The 21,700-nt window shown below is 34.4% G+C and overlaps 5 protein-coding genes and 1 long non-coding RNA gene across 6 annotated transcripts; 1 reads left to right on the forward strand and 5 right to left on the reverse strand.

Annotated features, from left to right (window-relative positions):
- Positions 1-3,797: 3,797 nt before the first annotated feature.
- On the reverse strand, positions 3,798-4,581 carry LOC138184282 (uncharacterized). Its single transcript, XR_011174299.1, has 3 exons — positions 4,433-4,581; positions 4,110-4,269; positions 3,798-4,031 (listed from the first exon to the last, which is right to left on the reverse strand). It is a non-coding gene; the product is annotated as an uncharacterized LOC138184282 (long non-coding RNA).
- Positions 4,582-5,836: 1,255 nt separating this feature from the next.
- Vps51 (vacuolar protein sorting 51) lies at positions 5,837-9,117 on the reverse strand. The gene is made up of 10 exons (XM_069121729.1): positions 8,996-9,117; positions 8,787-8,921; positions 8,490-8,711; positions 7,797-8,392; positions 7,509-7,722; positions 7,220-7,444; positions 6,808-7,142; positions 6,566-6,743; positions 6,231-6,343; positions 5,837-6,171 (listed from the first exon to the last, which is right to left on the reverse strand). Exons 1-10 carry the CDS (start codon positions 9,074-9,076, stop codon positions 6,063-6,065), a joined length of 2,208 nt encoding a protein of 735 aa, XP_068977830.1. The 5' UTR covers positions 9,077-9,117; the 3' UTR covers positions 5,837-6,062.
- Positions 9,118-9,622: 505 nt separating this feature from the next.
- Positions 9,623-11,865, forward strand: LOC138184065 (uncharacterized). Its single transcript, XM_069121732.1, has one exon. The coding sequence runs from the start codon at positions 9,623-9,625 to the stop codon at positions 11,549-11,551; it is 1,929 nt and encodes a 642-aa protein (XP_068977833.1). The 3' UTR covers positions 11,552-11,865.
- A 168-nt stretch (positions 11,866-12,033) lies between these two features.
- LOC138184070 (uncharacterized) lies at positions 12,034-12,696 on the reverse strand. Its single transcript, XM_069121739.1, has 2 exons — positions 12,475-12,696; positions 12,034-12,401 (listed from the first exon to the last, which is right to left on the reverse strand). The coding sequence occupies exons 1-2, from the start codon at positions 12,611-12,613 to the stop codon at positions 12,217-12,219; spliced, it is 324 nt and encodes a 107-aa protein (XP_068977840.1). The 5' UTR covers positions 12,614-12,696; the 3' UTR covers positions 12,034-12,216.
- A 138-nt stretch (positions 12,697-12,834) lies between these two features.
- Vps24 (vacuolar protein sorting 24) lies at positions 12,835-14,188 on the reverse strand. Its single transcript, XM_069121736.1, has 4 exons — positions 14,049-14,188; positions 13,928-13,988; positions 13,471-13,865; positions 12,835-13,402 (listed from the first exon to the last, which is right to left on the reverse strand). The coding sequence occupies exons 1-4, from the start codon at positions 14,091-14,093 to the stop codon at positions 13,238-13,240; spliced, it is 666 nt and encodes a 221-aa protein (XP_068977837.1). The 5' UTR covers positions 14,094-14,188; the 3' UTR covers positions 12,835-13,237.
- Positions 14,189-14,353: 165 nt separating this feature from the next.
- Positions 14,354-21,550, reverse strand: LOC138184058 (probable serine/threonine-protein kinase DDB_G0282963). Its single transcript, XM_069121721.1, has 2 exons — positions 21,305-21,550; positions 14,354-18,901 (listed from the first exon to the last, which is right to left on the reverse strand). Exons 1-2 carry the CDS (start codon positions 21,412-21,414, stop codon positions 14,527-14,529), a joined length of 4,485 nt encoding a protein of 1,494 aa, XP_068977822.1. The 5' UTR covers positions 21,415-21,550; the 3' UTR covers positions 14,354-14,526.
- Between the last annotated feature and the right edge of the window lie 150 nt (positions 21,551-21,700).

Genomic DNA, 21,700 nt, shown 5'->3' on the forward strand with positions numbered 1-21,700 from the left:
AGAGAGAGAGAGAGAGGGGGGAGAGAGAGAGAGAGGGAGAGAGAGAGAGAGAGAAAAGACCTAGGGGGATCGCGCATCTGTTAGGATTTCCAGGTTTTATTGGACAATCGAAAGAAGATAAGCCGATCGGTCAACTATGTAGATGAATTTTTATTAGATTAGAAAGCGTTTCTCGTAAAATCATATATTAATAGAGGAATACTTATCGGATGTGGTTTTAGCGGTTAGGAGTTAATCTTGTTTGCGTGAGATCGTGAATGTATTTGTGAGGAAAATAAGAATAATGTTTCTCTTATGTACATATGTATCTAAAACAATCGGATCCTCATTACGTTGGACAATCAATTTCCTACGGCGTGAAGCACGTGATCGGTGTTACTCGAAAGCTTTTACGAGATACAATGATATTCCATGTAAAGCTGTAAAATATAATATATTATATTGGAAACCAGTGATTCCTAATTCTATTTAATGGTAAAACGCATTTTAATTTTCATATAAAAAGTATATATACGTATGTATTACTTGACTACGCGATGTTCAAAGAAATCGTGTTTAACTTGACTGAACAATTGGAGGAAATCTCATGACCTCTTAACTTCTATTTGACACTAGTGTTCATTGATGCGTTCTTTTGCACTTATTAATGCAACAACCTGGCGTGGTCAATTCTTCGGAATGATCCGATGTTCGTTAGAATCTTCTAATCTCATATTGTCGAAATCTTTCGGTAACACTACACTGTCGTTTCGAACGGATTCCGAGAAGGGTATCGAACTATCTCAAATTCAATCGATTAATGAAATGTCGACGAAGAGATAAATGCACGGTAATCACAAGAAACGATCTCGAAGGATCGAAATACGAACCGTCACCAGAAATAAATAAGCTTTATCATAAATGGAACGTGTACAATAAAATTTATATCGTTTCAAGCTTTGTCACGTGCTTCTCTTGCGTTTTGTACACAGTTTTCTTCCCGCACGCTCGTCGAATAACTATAAATAACGAAAAATTCCAAATTCGATTGAACAAACTGACAATGAGACTTCGACCTCGTTTGGTTTGGCGATTTCAAACATTTGCAAAGATCCGCCGCGCCAAAAAGGATAAATGCAAGTATCGCGATCTAAATCACTGAACGATTGTTAAAGAATGGCGAACTAGTAATTCATGACAAACGTTCATCTTTTTCTCACGCGATTCGTTTGTTTCACGAATTAAGAATTGTTTGGGAAGAGGCGAAAAAACACGCGCACGACACATGCATCACAACTGCAGACTGACGACTGAGCGATAAACTGTTCTTGATTGGCTTAATATAGTCGGACGAGCGCTGTAATTGGCCGCTCCTTGCCGCGCGGGAAATGATTGGTCAATTTAATCCTAGAAGCACGGTGCATTAAGCATTCAACCAGCGTTCAGTACCTATTAACGGTTCGCAAGAGAGGCACTGCCACTGCTACCGCCATGGTTTTCTGCACTGTGTGACGATACACCTAGTCACGGTGGTGGTGTATGGTTCTTTCTTTATCATCTTCTATATGTTATGGCCTCATCCGAAGTGTCTCCCCGTCTAACCCCGTCGTTTTCTCTTTTTTTTTCTCTCTCGCCATCGTTCCAAATCAATTTACCAATTGAAATCAGTGCCGGACAGTGAAGAATCGCGTCACTGAATGGTCCGCCAACCGACGGGCAATGTGCGTTCTCCCCTGTGCCTGCCTTCCACCGCTTGTTTTATCAAACCATTCACCGGCTCACCAAATCCTTATTGCCTTGCCTTGGCGCACGATTTGAATCGCGCGGCTGATGACACAACCTCTCTGTAACAGTGCTTTTCAACCTTTGCTTACTGATCGAATTACACATATGTCCGAGATATGAATCATTTGATATGGAATTGTCGGTAAACGGAAATTGAAATCTATCACGGAAATGTAGTAACGTAAAATCAGACTCTTCATATAGAATAAAAAATACGTTCAATGATAAATTTGACAAAAAGAATATATATAAACTTTTAAAACGAGAGTCGCTGCGAGGGTAGGGAATTATTTAAGATATAAAATAATATTAAATAATGTTAAAAACTTTTATTCTTTTATGGAATAAGATTTTATTTTTTGATGATTATATTTTGAATAACTACGTAAGTCGTGAGACGCGATGGAAAGCCTGTTTAATAATATAATAAAAGTAATCTAAGGATTTAAGAAATGCATTAAAGAACGCAAAAATTAATTTGCAATATAATTAATTTATAATTTTTTATTCATTTATAAAGTAAAACGAGTATACATTTCTTTATAAATTTTGGTATGACTTTCGTGGTGGCAGTTGAGAATCGCGGGCACGGGTGATGAAGCGTCCGAGACGTTGATTGGTCGAGAGGCTCCCTTCCGGTTTAGTAAGTATATTTTTGGTGGTGAGATTTCCCGCGCCACGATTATTCGTTTTCCGGATATATTTTAATGTTATAAGTGGAATAAATGGCTTTATATATAGAATGAGTCGTTTAATATCGTAATAACAATTCATTTAACGATTGTGACGCGTTTACAAACTTACCGTGAATTACAAGCGGAGTGAAATATATTTGAAATTTCCAGGACTACCATAACGAAATATTCAAGATGGTAGAACATTTTTAAACAATTCGTAAGTAGATTCCACATTAATTTACTGCTATTATTTTTGAAATATCGAATAAATTGAACTTAATCACGATTATACGATGTATGTACCCATCGAAATTATGACATTTCTGTGTGAAAAGTAATCGTGCCGAGGTGAATTTCTAAATCATCATCTACGGCACTACTACTTAACAGACAGATCAGCACATTAAGGTAACGTGGTAGCCTCTCTCTAGCTCTTGTATCCTCGACAATTGCCTGCTGACTGCGTTAGACGAAATGCAGACCCAAATATATAGCTCTAAATGGGATTAAAGTTCGAATTTTCCATGGTCATTACTCAGACGATTTGTCTTATCTCGTTACGTGTAAATTTTCTTTCGAGTTTACCTCCAAATTGAAGGAACTCGTCTGCTTTTTATAAAGAGAATCATACATATAATAGATCATCTCGATACATATATAGATGCAACTTCGTGCGTTTCGAGACACCTGTCGGGAAGATAGCTTAATTTGCGAACATGACAACGAGTGCGTTCTTTTCCCGCCCGTTGTTACGGTCACAAGTCGAAATATCTTCGCTCTTAACCACTCTTACCTGAAAGAATCATCATATTTTTATTTCAAACTCTTTAACTCAACCCTGCTGCGATTCTCGAGCTTTTTACTTTTTAACCTCGCTTAATTTTTATCTTTGCTTATACCTTTAATTTTGATTTTCCAATTTCACTTTAGAGAAAGGGATTTTTAATGATCTAAGAAAACTATTAGTATACAATTGAAACGGGAAATCATGCGTGACAGTAGCGGTTTTCTTTTGTATGAGTTTATTTTAAAGCGGTCACATTGGAAGTAATTATTTTTATATATAGCTCCTTTTTTAAGAAATATTCTAGTAATACAAAAATACGATTCGTTGGCTCAAAAATGCAGCAAGGTTAAAATACATATATGCGACAACGCTGTGTAAATTGTATATACATGCGTCGTTCTCACAAAATTACTTTAAATATTATCGCTTATGCAAAGTATGTATGAAGACAATTTCAAATAGATTTATCAGTTCAAATAGTTGGTCATAGTATGAATCATCGGTAACCAACATTTTCGGTTGTTTTCATTGTTGGTACTATCTATAGCTATACAAATATCAAGGTTTGGAAATCGTATCGTTAGTAGAGCAATTACTAATTGATCGAAGGACCGTGAGTAGGTCCAGTCGTGCAAATTGACGAAGAATGACGATGGTCGTATAGAGTTTAATGGAGGAAAAGGACAGCTTGTTGATTAATGTGTGCACGCGGTGTGCCCCTATGCCGCAGAATGTGCTCCTGTACAACCGTCAGCTTGCACTTGGGAATAGTTTGGTCATTTCGTGATAATCGTCGTCTCTGCCTGGATAGATTCACGCACAATTTTCTCATGCGGGTCCATTTTACTGATTTAAAGCAACTTACACAGAGTGTAACGCACCTTTTATTAGTATACAATCCCTGTTACGTAGTCTTTTCTTTCGTCGATGCCGATCCATTGTTCATCGATTAGACCAGCCTCGTGTCCCGTGAGATTTAAATAAAACATGGTTTAGTGGCTATTCTTCGTGCGTCTTCAAATTTACGATCAGAGATCTCTACTATAATGAAATCAGTTCAGAAATCACTAGTATGTTTGGTTACTTTACTATTCGATAATTTGAGGAAAAATGGCACCTTATTCAGTTTTAAGTCATCACATATGTTTACGTATTTTCCCTTTGAAAATGTATAAATAATGTCCGTAAATATTGTTACACTTACTTTTGGTTTATGGCACTTTGTTTTAGTTTATTCTTCCTAAGTTTCTTTAATACAGAAGCACAATTATACACAATTTCGTTGCTCATCAATGCCTGTATAACGATTTAAGGTGGAATGAGCGTGCCATCGAAAATACACTTCGTAGCGTACAGAAGACACACGTGCACAGGTGTTTCCTGAAATCACGTGTGCCACATATGACTCTAAAATGATACCGTACTGCTTCTCGCAAGAGAAAATATATTTTATTCAACCTAGAGCAAAATAGAACTTCCGAATCTTTCAGTTTATTAACAGAATTCTAAATTAAATGTATTACAACGTAAACATTCGGAACATAAGATTTAATAGTAACAAACATACAGAGTAGTTTTGAATTTGAAATATTATATCGGACTTTCGACTTGAGATTGGATTTGGCAACCGTCTGAGTGAAATTTAGTGAATTTTCCCTGAATTTCCATGGAAATTCATGATTGAACGAGGGAATGGCCCCGGCCGAGTAATTTAGAAGAGTTTATTAAATTGGGTAGAATGCTGTGCGTAGGCCTACGCCGGATACTCGGAGAATGAATCTCATCCAACGAGAGGAAGTTCGAATTAACTCGAGCCACTGCCAAGGGGGTACGGCAGAACCCCATATACTATAAGCTCTTGTCCCATTTATTCTTTGCACATTTATACGTCATACACGACAGTCGTCGATGGAAAAATGTTGTTCCAATAACAACAAATTTCAAGTACTCTAAATCGATGTTAAATTGATATATTATAAAAATGATAAAGTGGTTGATAAAATTTACAGTAGATTACGGATGTTTATGGAAATTTATATTTTTAACCTAACTAAAAGAAGGGAAATTAAATAAGAATTTGTTTCGTCAACTAAATATTATATTTCCGATATTTTATATATTTGTACATATTATGTGCATCCACGGTATAGTACTTATAAAGTTTAAAAGTGGAAAATATAATAGAGAATTAAAATTTCACTGGTATACGATAGAACCACATACTATAAACTTTTGTCCTATTCATTCTTTGTATCTGAATGTGATTGGTGGCAAATTTGTATAAACAAAAATTAAACGATCGATGAAATTTAAAGTTCAAAAGTGTAGAATGTAACAGAGAATTAAGACTTATTAGAATCATTTGACCCTGCTTCTTACAGAGTATTAAGACTTTAATGAGTTTATTTTATGCCGGATAGGTGGGGGGACATAAAGGAAAGGAGACGAGAGATCGTATCGCTGAATCGATAGAGAAGGAAAGACATAAAAGTATGTCGTACATCGCGCTACTTGAATTGTAGTACTTTGACACGATCAGACCCTGTAGTATTCGATCTGCGTGGGCGGTCATACGAAACGAATAAAAGGATAGAGAGATAATTAGATAAAAGAGATAGGTCATTTTTTGCGGTTCGTCGTTAAATTTATTCGTGGAATGTACAGTGTTAATGATAAAATATATAAGAATATACACGATATTATGAATCATTTGTATCATAATATTTACTCATTTTTACAAACAATAATACAAGATATACATAATGCTAGAAAAGACTGTACAGTATGCCAGTCGAAATAACAATATCAGCATTCCTCTTCTATCTATAATTTATTCATCCTCTTTCACAAATAATATCTACAACGCTTGGTTCCATTAAGACTGGTTCTAGACATCTGTGCACAGCACTTCCAAGTATCTCGTCTAATAGGAAATGGACAACACTGAAAAAATATTTCGTGTAAGATTATTCTTGTACAAAACGATAATGTCTTAGACTTACTTTTCATCTGAAACAAATCTCCATAGATACAGTTGTAGATAATGCGTGTCAACTTGGATTTGTTGCAGACCATATTTACTGAACGTCCGTAATCTTACGCATTCCAGAAAAGTCTGTAAATAAAGAATAATTCTTATCGTTCGTTTAGGATAGAATATTGAGTCTTGATAGTATCGAATGTACAAAATATGTTGCGTAGTATACAGTATACGCAACGCGAGAGAATAAGGTATCTTCGTGATGCAAAGTGGATAATGGCTGTGCTATTTTATCATTGTAAGTGGCTGACAGCACCTGTTTCTATTACAGTACTGTGTCTGCTAAAAGTATTTTACCTTTAAACTTATTTTGATAATCCCCGTAAGTATCGAGGCTTTATTGAATTGAACCGAGGAAAATATTTCTATACGTTCCGAAAATAACTTATGAATATTCGTCACCAATGACGAATCCATATGATTGGGTGTGTACGACGACCAGCTTGATCTATAGTGATGTCTCGACACACTCACGCTAGAAACAAAGCAAGTTATTTAATGAAACTTCATTAATTGTTTAGAAAACGATTATATTGTACCTATGGGTTTTTCTACTGCTGTCGCTACTTCTGTCGACTTGACCATCAGAATCGTCGTATAATGCAGCTACTTGAATGTCGATTAACGTCACATCTTCTACGACCCTCTTCATTACAGCTCTAACGGTTCTTGGCTCGATCGTATGCAACCAATCTCTCGTTTCGACGGATTTTCTTAACATTTGCGATACTGCTATGCCTTGAATGCGAACGTAATGGTTCAATAAATTTTGCGCTGCTTCTTGGAATTTGTCGCAAATCTCTGCTTCAGTTGTAATAACGTTTCCAGATGATGTGTACTGTTCGATGTTGAATAAATTATCAGTAGTAGTAAGCTGTAATTGTTGAAAAATGTCAAAACGATTTCTTATAGATTTGTTTTTTAAAATTACTTTAAAATTATTCACTCTACCAAATATTTGACATTATTTTCTTTGTACTCGATGCACATTTTGCTCAATAAAAGTAACAGAGTGGGTGGGAATTTTGGAATATCAGAGCCGGTAAAAAATTCACTTGCAGTGACCACTAAATGATGTAAAAATCCAACTACTAGGCCTTCCCTAACTTCATCCACACAGAAATTTTGCAGAAATTGCGTTTTTAAACTAAAGGACAGATCTGGTTGCAAAAATACCTAAAATTACACAATTTTTAGTTAATCAAAATAAATTAAAAAATGCTAAGGATAAAAGACAAACCAATAAATCCTGCAAAACTCCTTTAATTTTTTCTATAGTAGGCATTATCAGTAATGCCTGAAGTTCTGCTAAACTATTATCTCCATCCTGAGAAGCTTTGGTTGTCAATATCTGTCTCACTTTAACAAGTGTTTCACTTAAATGAGACTTTAAATTGTCTAAATGATTGCGACATTGTTTTCTACCCACGTTAATAACAATATTGGTACCTGTTCTGTAAATAAAAAGTACATGTTTTAATCTGGATTTTACTTTATATAAATATAATAAAGACTATTGTTTTATTACCTTGCAAAGTCTGTATCTTTACACAACATATTCATTGCTTGCAGTCTTCTATGGAATTTATCTAATGCTTTTACTAAAATAGCTGTATCAGCTACACTTTCTACTCTCTTACCAATTAAATCAAAATATTTTTTCATATTTTTCATGATAAAGTTATTCGAACGTGTGATGGCTTTTGCATCAAAATCATCAGTAAATTCATTATCTTCTGACGGTGGCTGATTTATAAACATGTCATTGTAGGATGCAATGATCAAACATAAGTCACTTAGAAATCCTGAACTAGTCATATCTACAAATTCTATGATATCATTTTCATACATATCTTTTAGAGCATCTAGTTGTTCAACTAATCTTCCATCTGCATGTGTTAAAAATTCGGCACACAAAGAATCAGCTGGTTCTTTTAGCTGTAGCAAAAGATCTACATTTTCAGCTAAGGATACAGTTGATACATCTCTTTTATGAAATTGCATTCTCAGCTTTGACTTGAGTTCCTCTACAATATCCTCACAATCTTTTTGTATTCCTTGAAAGGAAGGCATATTACCATATTGATTCAATACACGTTGTGCATGAATATAATCTTGTACTGCCTGAAAGTTACAAATATGTTTTTATGTAGATGCAATTAGATATATGTAAAATGAGAGGAAGTGTATATAATATAATGATATACAACGTGACATAGACCTGTGCATAATTCTCTTCATTTATTTTATCTTTTAAATTGCCAGGCAATTTAAAGAGGAATTGCAACTTTTTTAACAGTGTATGAACTGAAGATAATTTGGCAATCTGTTGTCTAGTACCCTGTAATGTTGATGAAATCTGTTCTGAAAAAGAAGTGATACTGTCCATGTTTTTCGCCAGTAAATTCATACTATCTTCCATTTTCTTAAAATCTGTTTTCATCTAAATAATGAATATTGAATAAATATTAAAAATTGAACAAATAATCATATTTATACAAAATTTGAGCAGATTTACCTTTCTGATAGTATCTGTAGCAGATATAAACTTATTATAATTTTCATATACTAGAGTTTGCATATCAGAATGTAAAATTTGAGTATTTTTTATGATTTCTGCTTCGTGATCCATAATTTGTTTTAATGTACACTCCTGCATCAGAAATAAAATTATTTTGTATTGTTAAACAAATATAGAAAATAATAAATATTAGGAAATGTACTTACTTTTAATAATTTTTGGAAATACATATCAGGATTAAAGTGCTGTCCATTAATATCATATGGATTGTTCGAATTTTCTGCCATTTTAACTAATTTTTTATTCGTAAAGCAAAGTTTTGACAGTAGAACTTTGACAGGTTAGCTATTGTATTGGCAAGTTACAGCTGTATTATTTAAATTCTGAGGAAGGTTAGGTGAAAGACGCTTTAACAAGCAGCATAACCTTTCGTAGCTTAAGAAAAGCGCAACAAGTATAATAACATGGAAAGAAAGCGACTTTTTAACATTCTTTTTTAAAGAAGACGTGTCTTACGAAAAATCGTAATATTCCGAACTTTTTGAATATTACTGCATTTCATATAAATGTTAAAAATTTAAGATACGTTTAGGGTTGAAAAATAATGAAGGTGTTATTACATTTTATTACTGGATTTTATTCTTTAAATATCATAAAACTACACCATATACAAAAAGGTTGTAAAAAAATAATTTAATTTTAAGTCTCTTGAAAAATGTGTTAACTGTGACGTTTGAGAAAACGTTTAAAAGAGTTAACGTTTTTCATGAAACTGTGACAAAATGGAATTCTCTATTTGACGAATGTATAGAGGCGAAGAATAATTTAAAAAGATGCCACATCCGTGTGTCGTATGCGGTCGTTCGCGTATGAATCCAAACAATAAAGAAGAAGAATATATGTTTTTTGGATTTCCCGTCAACGATGAAGCTCGATGCAGAAAGTGGTTGGAATTTTGCTGTCGCGAAGATTTATATAAACTTACAAAGAAGCAATTACTTCAACGAATGGTATGTTCTAAACACTTCGAACAGAAGGATTTTTTAAATGAGTATCTTGACAGATTAAATTGTACGGCAGTACCCTCAATTTATGATCCTAAACAAAGTTTGTACAACATAACCTGCGTATTATGTGGTCGATCTCGTCGAGATCCATCAGATTTAGATTATGACGGCGTAACATTTCATCATTTTCCTGGCGAGGAATTTCGATGTTTAAAATGGCTTGATTTTGTTGGTGTAGATTCATATTATAGATTGACTAGAAAAGAAATTTTATTTTGTTACATTTGTTCAAAACATTTTGATCGTTCTCAATTTATGCCTGGTTATAAGAGCAGATTGATAGACAATGCTGTTCCCAATATCAGAAACCCTGATCAGGTGGATGGATCTGAACAATATATTATGGAATTTGTGTTTGAATCAAAATATAGTTCCTCAGACAAATCTAAGAAATTAGAGCCTTTACCACCTGCTGTCTTAGAAAGTCAAGCATGTGCTGCTTGTGGTAGATCAAGATCTGATCCAAGAAATAAAATAGAAAGATACAAGTTCCATCCTTTTCCTGCTTATGAAATTGGCAGGTGCTTAAGATGGTGTCAATTTTTGGGTAGAGAGGATTTATTAAAAATGTCACCAAATCAAATAAGAAAGTTGGTACTTTGTTCAAAACACTTTCAAACAGGACAAAGTTTTCATAAAGTCGGACCATGTGATGCAGTTCCAACTATAAAGGATATATCACAATTAGACTGTGACAATTCAACAGAAAAGATAGAAGATGACCAAGATATGTTAGAAGAAGCTAATTGTAATAATACAACTAAAGGAATTAAAAAGCAAGGTTTTTCAAGACCTTTAGTATCTAGTAAAAAACCAAAGGTAGATAATAAGCCGACACCTCTTGCAAAGAAACGTGGGAAATCTAAAAGGCCAACTCTTATTAACATTCCAAGGCCTGATCCTAATAATATTGAAAATCGTGTGATAAGAAAATTACCACTTCCTCCTACTTCCAATTGGAAAATTCAATTCACAGATCAATTTCAACCCATAACAATAGCAAATCATATTACATCAAATATTTCAAATAATGTACAAGGTAACATAAAGAAAGTAATCCTACCATTTACTGGTGATATATCAAACTTAGGTGCTCCTATTCCAGTGCATAGTTTGTCCAGTATTCCCCCTGGTTTATTAATTAAAATAGATCTTCCCGAACAGGAGCAACAAAAGATGAAAGCAATGAAAAAGCAAACCAGACCAAAAATAACACATATTCCTATTGCTTCTAATGAAACTGATACAAGACAGCAAGTGTGGGTGAAAAATGGTGAAGCTTCAGTCACATTGCCAGTTATAAAACAGAGCAAACAAGAGACTGATAAAAATTTAGTTGAATTTTTGTCAACCTCTCTAGAGGAAACAGAAGGTAAAGTAGTAACTGAAGAATTAGAAGTACATGAGGAAGTTGTACTACCACATACATTGGAAGTGTTAGATGACGAAGCATCTAATGTGAAAGAAGAGCAATTTTATGAAGATTTTGAAGAAGTAGAATGCTTATCGTCAAAAGAGCAAAAACCTGTGAGACGTAGAAAAGGTTCAGGAACAATGAGAAGAACAATTTTTCCTATTAAAAGTGAAGTCAAATATTTTCTGCGCAAATTGGCACCTCATATGCATAGATTACCTAGGAGAGCTAGAGCACAGATGAAACTTGCGATTGTTAATATGGTGATTGATCACCTGTAAATTTGCTAAGATATAAATAAATCATAATATTTTTAAGAGTATATAATTAAATATAAGTACTCTAAACTCTTGTACACATTACAGCTACTTATATACTAAGAGAGATCAGACATATACCGTTTAGAGAGTTAATTAAGATATATTATTTTTATTATATATTTATAACATGATGGTGATAGGTACGATAATAATATGTCTAAAGTAACAAAAAGTTTTGTAGAGTACAAATGATATGTGTAGCAAATTATTCAATCATTTTTATGTCATTTGATTTTATTATTGTTGAAACGTACATTTTTGCATAACGAAGATATAGTACTGTTATAAAGATTTTTAAGAACTTACAAATTTTTTACGATTAAAAGTAATTGATGTTGTATCTTAAATTCTTATAATAGGAACAAGGTCTAATTTCAGTTTGTAATTTATGTGAATGTGTCTGTATTTGTATGTATGTACATATGTACATGTATATATATATAGTGATATTATGTTGCAAAAAAAATATGTAAAAAGATTTATGGTGCAATAAAATTTTTTGACAAGATATTGAAATATAAGATGAAAACAATTTAAGTATTTTTTAGTTATTTAAGTAAGTAATTTATGTATTTTTTAAATCAATTTGCATATTTTCTTCAAATATACAATGTAGTTTCAGAAGTTTAAAGTTTATGGAATATAAATTTCAAAGGTATTAAATCTGGCATGATAGGTATCCACATTTTATCTACATTAGAAGTATTAATATTTGGTTGTTCTCGAGGGTAAAGAAGTAATGGTTTAGAGAAATCTCCACCTAATCTGATAGGGTTTTTTATCCACAAAACTTTTGCAGAAGCAATTGATTCTAGCATAAATGATTAAAATCAGGATATCATCTAATTTTATTGTATACTGAGTGAATTTGTACTTTTACTTACCAACATTCACTTTAGGTAGTGAATAGTGTTCTGTACCAATGCCATAAGATCCGAATGTATTTACTATTTCTTGATAGTCTGTACATTTACACAATATGCCAAGAGGATGCTCTACACAAATATCAAATTTGGGGTACATAGTTTGCTATGAAATACTACAATTCTGTGATTTAGTATAAGTTAATATCAAAATACTGAAGTTGAAAATGTCTGAACTCAGCAACTTTAAAATTATGCATGTGTAAGTAATATAATGACCTTTTGTGTACATGTATTTACTAGTGATCTATATAATGCTTTTGCATTATTTTTATTGTATTAGTATATGTGAGAGGTGTAATTAGGAAGTGCACAAATCAATAACAATAAAAACCATTGTATATATAACACAAATTAATACAAGATTTTAGTGATTGTAATTAAATTAAGAATATCTTTTAACATAATACAATCGAGAAGCCAGCTTCTCTGTATTTATGACTTTCACGTGGAGTTGAAATATAGTGGCAGCCTACGAATCACGCACAGATTATAAAAGCTGGATATAAAAGCTGTGTAGATGAAATAAAAATTTTTGTTTTCATTCTTATAATTATTTTCTTTTGACTATTTAATATAAAAGCATTAATTAGATATTGTTAAGAAATGTTATTAAAATATGGTAGGCATTCATTTCACTGTATTTGTACATTATGTATGTATATGTCCAATAAGTACAAGCTGATTTTAAAGTCAATGCAAATGAATTATTTATATATTACACCTAACTACGGAGACTTTGTAGTCTCATTTTCATTTCTTCAAGTTCCTTATCATCTACTTTTTCAGTTTCTTCTTCTGCAGAAGTAGATGCTACAACAGATCCTGGTGCTTCTGTAACAACTGCAGGAGCTGTACCTAATTGACCTGCAGTTACTTCCCATAAAATCTGTAATATATGTTATGTATTTTATTAGTATGTTGTTTATGTTCTTTAAACATATCCAGATGACCTACTTTATCAATTTCCTCATCTGCTTCATCTTCTACTTCTTCAGAATCTTCCACAGATTCCATAGTTTCATCTAACATTTCTTCAATAATACCAGCTTTCATCATTTCCTTTGACAATTCTCTCATTGTCGCTGCTACTTCTGGTACTCTTACTAATGATTGCATTGCTTGCATTACTTCTGTGGATTTTTGGACTGAACCAGCAACTCTAATCGTTGCTAACTGATTCTTCATTTGCAACGAAACAGAATTCATTTGTGCCTTTGACGTGTGAAGCTTGTTGCAAGCTTTACGTGCACGTATTATTTCCTTTGCTAGAATTTTACAGACATCCTTGTCACCCTTTTTTGCTGCTTCTTTTAAAGAACGTTTTACCTTTTCTTCTTCTCGCTGAATTGCTGTACATGAATGTTATTTGCGTTAGAATACATTCTATAAAATACTACTAGTAACTGCTTACCTCTAACCTGTCTATCCATTTGATAGCCTTCTTTCCTTAATTTATGTGTCCATTCTTGAACCTGAAATACGATTTCTTGTAAATAATTGAATAGATATTAGATTTTCATTTTGTTTCTAACCATTTCTTTCGGATTCTTTTCCTGAGATTTGCCAAACAAGCCCATTTTTTTGCTATGTTGACAGAAGTTCGTATCTGCCAAACATAACCAAGCTACCTTCCAGTCGAATCACAAATTATTCTAGCTAACTGTTAGGATTACGTCATTGCTGTATGAATCACCAATCTTTACACGGTAATAAAAAACAGACATTAAAAGATATAAAAGATAAAAAGAAAAGTATTTAACACGATAAATATATGTTGATATTACTATTCTCCAACAAAATTTTTGAAATTATTTATTTACAAAAAATTGAGAAGGGTTTAATCTTCCTTAAATTTTTTGAAACATATATTTTATTTATTTTTTCTTTACACTATATAGGAAAATTAGAAAACAAATATGACATACTGAAGTATAAAAGCTATTAAAATGTAATCAAGTAACTTATAGAATAACGACATACATTATACATTTTAAAATAATAAAAATATGTTTATATTCTATTATTTGTATTTAATACTATGTCTTTTAACCAATTTAATACTGTTGTCACTATTTCTACTCGTTTGTCCGCGTCCTCATTTGTGTTACGTTGATATCGATACCTCTCAAAATCAAAGTTTGTTGCATCATCATCGTGTGGATTATTTTTTATCCTGCTTTCTTTGGCATCAGCATTAGTTTTATAATTTTTTGATCGCTCATCAATCTTTTTTTCCGCACCAAAATTCCACGCAGTTTGCATTTTGCCCGAGTTCAGAGATAGATTGTATCTTCTCGCGAAAGTTTCCACGGGCATCGAGAAAATCTGTAAGCTGTCGTCAGCTGAATCACATCTTTCTCGTTCGTTCAGTGAAACTGATTTCATCGATTCGCGTTTGAAAATTCTTCCATCTGTCTTATCAGCATTTTCCGTTTCTAAATTTCGCTTCACAGTTCGAAGAACGTTGCCTTTCTTGGGTACGCAACAAGGACACTCCTTGTTTAATAGTTGTTCGCAGATCTTCCTGGAAATCGATAAAGCGTAAGAACCATCGTGCAGTTTTCTTATCTCCAAGGGTAGTTTGACACCGTCACCGATGTAAAACAACTCGGAATTTTGAAGACTTTGCACGTCGTCCGCGTTATTCTCATTTTTCTTCGTGATTTTCCCCAAATAATAAGTAAAATCGTTTGCGGAAGTAGCATCATCATCATAAAGCGCCGTTGTCGAACTCTTATTTTCCAATTCCATCGATCTTTCTGTACTTTCAGCCGCTTCTGTATGCATAACATCAGCATTTTCTGCTGGATTCATTGATGCAGAATCATATTCTACAGGCGTGTAATCTTCTGTTTCCGTAGATAGAGATTTGTCTTGAGTACCTAAGGTAGCAGCAACGTTCCAATTTTCGGTGGAAATCGAATTATATGTTGCAACTTCAGGAATTTCTTCCAACGTTGTCGTCTCAAATTCCTCTATCTCAGTTTCTTCTGCATTATTCGGTGTTTCATTTTGTTGAGAAGATTCTTCTGTACTCTGATCTATCTCAGTGATTGGATAACTGGTATCATCCTCTGTTCCAAAATTCATTGCTTCTCCTATCATTTCTTTATCCGAAGATTCCATCGAAGAAGGTGTTTCCTGATTTTCTATACCTTTTTCATATATAGACGATTGTAAAGTGGATTCGCTTTCTTTCTTATCGTCTACATCTACTTCACTTTTGGCTATATCCAGAAGCTTATTCATATCGATATTCGAAATATCAAAAGTAGTAGATTCGGGTATATCCTTTGTCGCAGGCATGTCTTCATTTTCCATTTCCATTATGCTTACTTCCTTGTTCAACGTGCTTTGAATAATCGAATCGAAATTTTCATCGTCCGTTACATTTTTCGGTTTGAAGGTACGTCGAATGCTTTGTACGATCATGTTCTGAACAGCAGGATTCTTAGCTGCCTGTAAACCAACAGCTGGGTCACGCAAAAGGTTTTTAACGCGAGCCTGCAATTTTTGTAAATTTGTCTGAGCATGATCTTCTTCGTTCGAAGGTTCCAGTGTAACCAAATTCGTCACCCATTTGCCATTTTTGAATTGATGTTCCTCGACAGTCATCGGTGGAAGTTCTGTTTTGGAACTAGGCGCAGCAGATAACGTGTGTCGTAAATTATTTTTGATCACGTTGGTGGCCCAGTCACTGTCAAAGATCTTTCTATCCGTCCCAGTTACTTTCGACAGAAGATTCTTTATTTTATCCAGAACAGTGTTCTCTATCGACGGCATGGACAAAATGCTTTTCAAGTTCGGAACTTGTACAATTTCCGGCAGTAGATCTTCGCCCTTCGCGGAACCCACCGTTTCTTCATTCTCGTTGTCATCCATTTCAGACGAGTCACCGGTGGCAAAGCTATTAATTACCGTTTTTATCGATTTCTGGAGCAACGTGTTGTCACAGAAAGGCAGCTGTTTCGATGGATCATTTATTCCTATAGTATCATCGTTGTTTCTGCTTGATTCCAAGGTCGACTGCAGTGAAGGATCGTCCTCATTTTTGCTGTTCTGGATCGTCACTCGTTCCGTTCCTACCTTTTTATTATCCGTATTTATAAAACCTTCGTCTGGATTTCTTCCTTCGCCTCTTTCTTCAGACTTATTAGGTTCGACATTTTCCATTTCGTAATCGTTACTTAACGAGCCAGCATTATTGTTCGTTTCCAGCAATTCACTCACAGAATCTTCCGCGGAAAATTTCTGCTTCGATGGATCGTCTTTATCATCGATCCTTGCCGACGTATCGGCTTCATTTGAGTTTTTCGAATCTCCAAAATTCAATATCTTTGTTTCCTCTGTAAGAGAAGGTTCTTTGGGCTCGGAATCCTCTTCAGTTTCTTCTGTACTCTCCAAAGTAGGTTCTAAATTCTGGTTTGGATCATCGCCTGCATATTCTTCTTCGTTCCAATTAGGATTATTTCTCCCCAATTCAACATTCTCTTCAGTATTTCCCTGATCAGGATCGTTCGCGTCATTTAAATATTTCGTGTCCAAGTTCAGTCCATCTTCTTCAGATTCTCCCGAATTTTCCGTACGATCATTATGTCTACTCTGCAAATTGACATTAGAATCATAATCTTCTTGCGAATTTGAACTCACAGCCTCCTTGCTATTGATACGGGGTTCTTCATTATGATACGGATCACTTTTTCCCGACATAAGATTTCTTTCGTTATTTGCTTCATTTGGGTCTCTTGTCTCTTCTTCTGTATTCTCCACATTGGATTCTAAATTCTCGTTCGAATCATCGTTTGCAGATTCATCTTGATTCCAAAGAGGATTATCTTTTCCCACAACATTTCCCTCATCATTTCCTCGATCAGAATCCTCCGCGTTATTTAGATCTTTCTTATGCAAGTTCATCCCAGCACTTGCAGATTTTCTGCAATTTTCTGTCGGATCATTATGTTTACTCTGCAAATTGACGTCATAATAACGATTCTCTCCTGAATTTGGATTCACAGTAGTTTCCGTGTTGATTATAAGATCATCGTAGTCGCTGGATCCGTCGTCCCCAGTTTCGTTGTCATAGGCTTTCGACGTGAAGTACGCCGACGTAACTTCCTTGATATTCGAGTAATCTAGGGCTCCGTTGTCCGTCGTTTCGTATTCATCCGCGAATTCGTCTCCAAAGCCCGTAGGTATTGCATCAATCGTGTTAGGATTAGCAGCCTGTAGATTAGGATCTTTTTTGGAAGATTCGATCGTTCCCATCGATGTTAAGTGATTTTTCGATTCTGGTTGCACGGATTGCGAATTAGGATCATTGGAATCTTCTTCGTTACTACCCGAAGTATCCTCTTCTGCAAATGTTTTCGAAGATGTTGCAGGATTTGTATTTTGAGACAGACTATTGCCAACCATATTTGGAGGACGCTGAGTTTGCCCAACAGTTGGTTGATATTTATTTGAATCGTGTTGACCAATCGGTGTTCGTTGCTCAACAATCGAATTGGGTCTACTACCAAATGTTTTCAATGGAATATTAATATTTGGCGTTCTTTCTTGACTTGGGATCCCGGTCATGGAAGGTCGAGGATTTGGGTGATAAACGTATGGAATGTACGGTATTGTTCCGTGTCCCTTCTGGGGAGAAATTGGATTCACATTGTTGGGTATATAGCCAATAGGCGAATATCGAGAAACGATAGGGTACGCCGCAGGCAATTTTTTGGATAAAGGTGATCGATGTGGAACATTTGCGTGAGCTGGTTTTAAGCGTTGCACGCTGCCTATAAGTGGATTTTCATTGTTAGGTTTCCTTGTTATTGTAGGTTTCTTCGTTCTTCGTGGCTTTGGAGCAACATCTGACGTGCCTTTTTCAGAAGAAGAATTATCTTTTTCTCTGCAGTAGCAAATGAATTTACCATCGTCGTATACACTCGTCTTTGACGTCGTATTTTCTTGAGCAGCACCCACAGTAGGAGCTCCGAGTGCGAACTCTCTTCGAAGCGAGTCTATTAAACTTTCGTCACGAAAAGTTAGATTCTTTGCTTCTTTTATTGTGATTGGGCGTAGTCTAGGTCTTGTCAGAGGTCTCTTTGAAGAAAGCAGTTGCAAGTTTGGCTTTAGACCAACAAAATATTCACGATCTCCTTCATTGTTTGGAGAGTTTTCTGTATTCTTCGATTTCAACGCGTATTCCTTGGGTACTCGCGCGGAAACCTTTTCCCTGCAGGACGGTGTCTTACATCGTCTCGTTTTTTCGTTTTGGCACTCTGTGTTTTCCTTTCCCTTGGTTGTTGGCACCAGAATTAGCAAACTTCTTTTATTACCATCTTTGGAGTCAGCTTCATCTTGAATTGGCGAAGGACCTGAGATTGTAGTACTAGTTCTGGAAAAAAAGTTCGATCGTTTATATTAAACACATGTGTATATATGTATATCTATGGCACTATTAATATCGAAACATATTGAAATAAAATTAAATTTGTTGATTTATTAAATAATTTATAAAACACTTACGAATAATACACATATCGGAATTTTTTAATAAGTGGCGAAAATCTTTGATGTAATAGTTATAGTTTGATATTTCACTTGCAGAAGATAATAGGACAAAATGACACAAAAAGGTCTTATATAAAATTATATGATCTGAAAATGATCTTATTATACAGTCTAATAATATGATTATATATACTATACTACAATACAGGAAGAATGAATTTTTTCGTAATGTCTCTCTCGAGCAATCATTTAATTAAAATATTATAAAATGTAGATACACGTTAATGCATTAATGTATAGCTGTTAAAAATTAATATATATTTCTTAATCGTAACAAACATCGTAAGTAAAATAATCGTAAATTTCTTTCTACAGCGTTTACTTTAAATGTTTAAGTTTCGACGAGCTGATCGTATTGTATTATAATTTCAGGAGCTTTTGTTTTCGTCGTGAAGCCTCGGTACTTCTCGGAGAGAGGAACAACGTTTGGAAAATATACGCAGCGAGACGATGTTATTAGAAGGTCGTAAACACAAAATCGTCTTGAGAATAGAACGAGGGTTTCGAGCGCCCTTGAATTAGTCTAGCTTTGACCGAGATCGCGATAGCGTGCGTAAAATCGGTACGATTCTATACGCGTATAATTTTATAAAGTGAAATAGTGAGTATTATTTAATCAAACGCGATCTCCTGAGATGTCCGGTATTTCCGGTGGAATATGAGAAGTCAAGGCCGTGACAGGGACCGTTCGAGTTACCTCTTGGTAAGTGAGTGACCAGAAATATATCCTATAAAAATATTGGATTGTTCGAAAAGTTTTCTTATAGAATTAGAATTTTATTAATTAATCTATGCGCTATTTCTTTTAACTGGCGAGTTTTACTTCTTTCAAACAGCTTTTGTAGGTTTCTAAAGTATTCTGTTTCTTGTCATTAAATGCTAAATAACAAAGAATAATAGTATACATAAACGATGACAATAAGATCCGATACTTTTAATTTATTCTTCCACGATGCACAAGATGTAACAGTGTCTTATCGAATGTTTCCGATTTTGAAAGTACTACGAACTTTTCGAACAACTCGATATTTTACCCTAATTGTTGTCGTGGGATCCTGGAGAATCTCAGATGTATATAAATATCGCTATAATTTCATTTTAAAATAGCATATATCACGATTTTGCTAATCTTTGATTACGTTGAGCTTGACAGTTATAAATCACAAGTTGTGATTCGAATTTCATTAAAATACTTCAGGGTCCCATAAGAAAATTCATCGTAGCTAAAAGGGTCGATGAATAAATATACTTGCAAGACTCATTGAAAATGCTACGAGATTTTCCGACTTATTCCGCGATTTATACACAAACACACACACACACATATATGTATGAGTATAAATTATGTTGATTCGGTGCTTTCTTTCGAATTCGAAATTTTATCATCTTGGCAAGCAAGTCGACGGTGTGTAATTTAAGCGACGCTGACGCTAACAGTTGCGCCAGCGTTGCTCTTGGGCGACTAACATACTTTTGCGCTTGCAACCCAGCAGACTGGTTCCTAATCCGGAATTCGTCCAAGAAGGAAGGTCGTTTGAAAAATCGAAAGAATGTTCCGATGTACTCGGTGGGAAGCTAGATAAATGGTACAGGATAAAGAGAATTTATGAGGGAGTAGCAAATCCTGCAGTATGGGGTGCTGAAATATATTCTAGAGAAAATTTGTTGAATTATCTTTCGTAAATATGATAGTCGCATTCACCAGGGAATAAATGTGGTACTACTACAACAGACTGCCGCATTCTTAAAGAATAAGATTTGAAATATGTTTCCGCGAGGACTCACTTTGCATACACTATCGTCTATAAATATTTGAACGTGTTACTGCACATACATAGAATGCAATTCTCAAAAATAAAACCTTCTTATCTAATTTAACTTTGGCAACCATGTACTACAGCTGGTACTAGGTTGTTCATTCGGTTCGTGTTGTTCACGTTCAGCTTCGGCTTTATTCCCATTTTTTTCAACTATCAATGAACAGTTGATTTTGGAATATTCAAGATCCTCTAAGCACCTGTTGCACGATAAACTTAGTATTTCATTTAACGGTTGTGACAATTTGATCCCAGTTGTTTCATGAAGTAAAGAATATTGACAATACAAAGAAATTCTTTTATTTCAAATATAACAGAAAAATAAGCCATCTGACCAAATTGCTCAACGTAATCAAATACTTATGACCGGTAAATTTACGTGATTTGTCGAATAGAAAAAGCAAAGTTACCTGTCAGTGGTAAGAGTCTCGATGTCTTCGCTGTTAATGTTGATGCTTTTCGAGTATGATGTTGCAATGAGCGTAAGAAGCAAGAACCATGTAAAGATAGGAGGATGCATGATGATCGCGGAAGTCACTCTTGATCATTGGTGAGTCGTTGCGCGTTTAACATTAAGCTGCTTCTTAGCTCGAAGTGATGTGTACCGAAATCGATGGACAACTGTAGAACTTGGTGTCCGATGCATATATCCCTCAAAGTTGCATACGTGTTTTGATATGTTTGTGTTGCAAAATTTATGGTGTCAGGCAATTGCATTTTGCAATGTACAGGAGTAAACTTGTTATGTATCTTACTACATGTGGAACATCAATAAATGACGCGAATGTAAACGATATTACATATAC

Source organism: Bombus flavifrons, chromosome 10 (assembly GCF_040668555.2).
Source record: "Bombus flavifrons isolate JBK064 chromosome 10, iyBomFlav1_principal, whole genome shotgun sequence".
Taxonomy (NCBI): Eukaryota; Metazoa; Arthropoda; class Insecta; order Hymenoptera; family Apidae; genus Bombus; species Bombus flavifrons.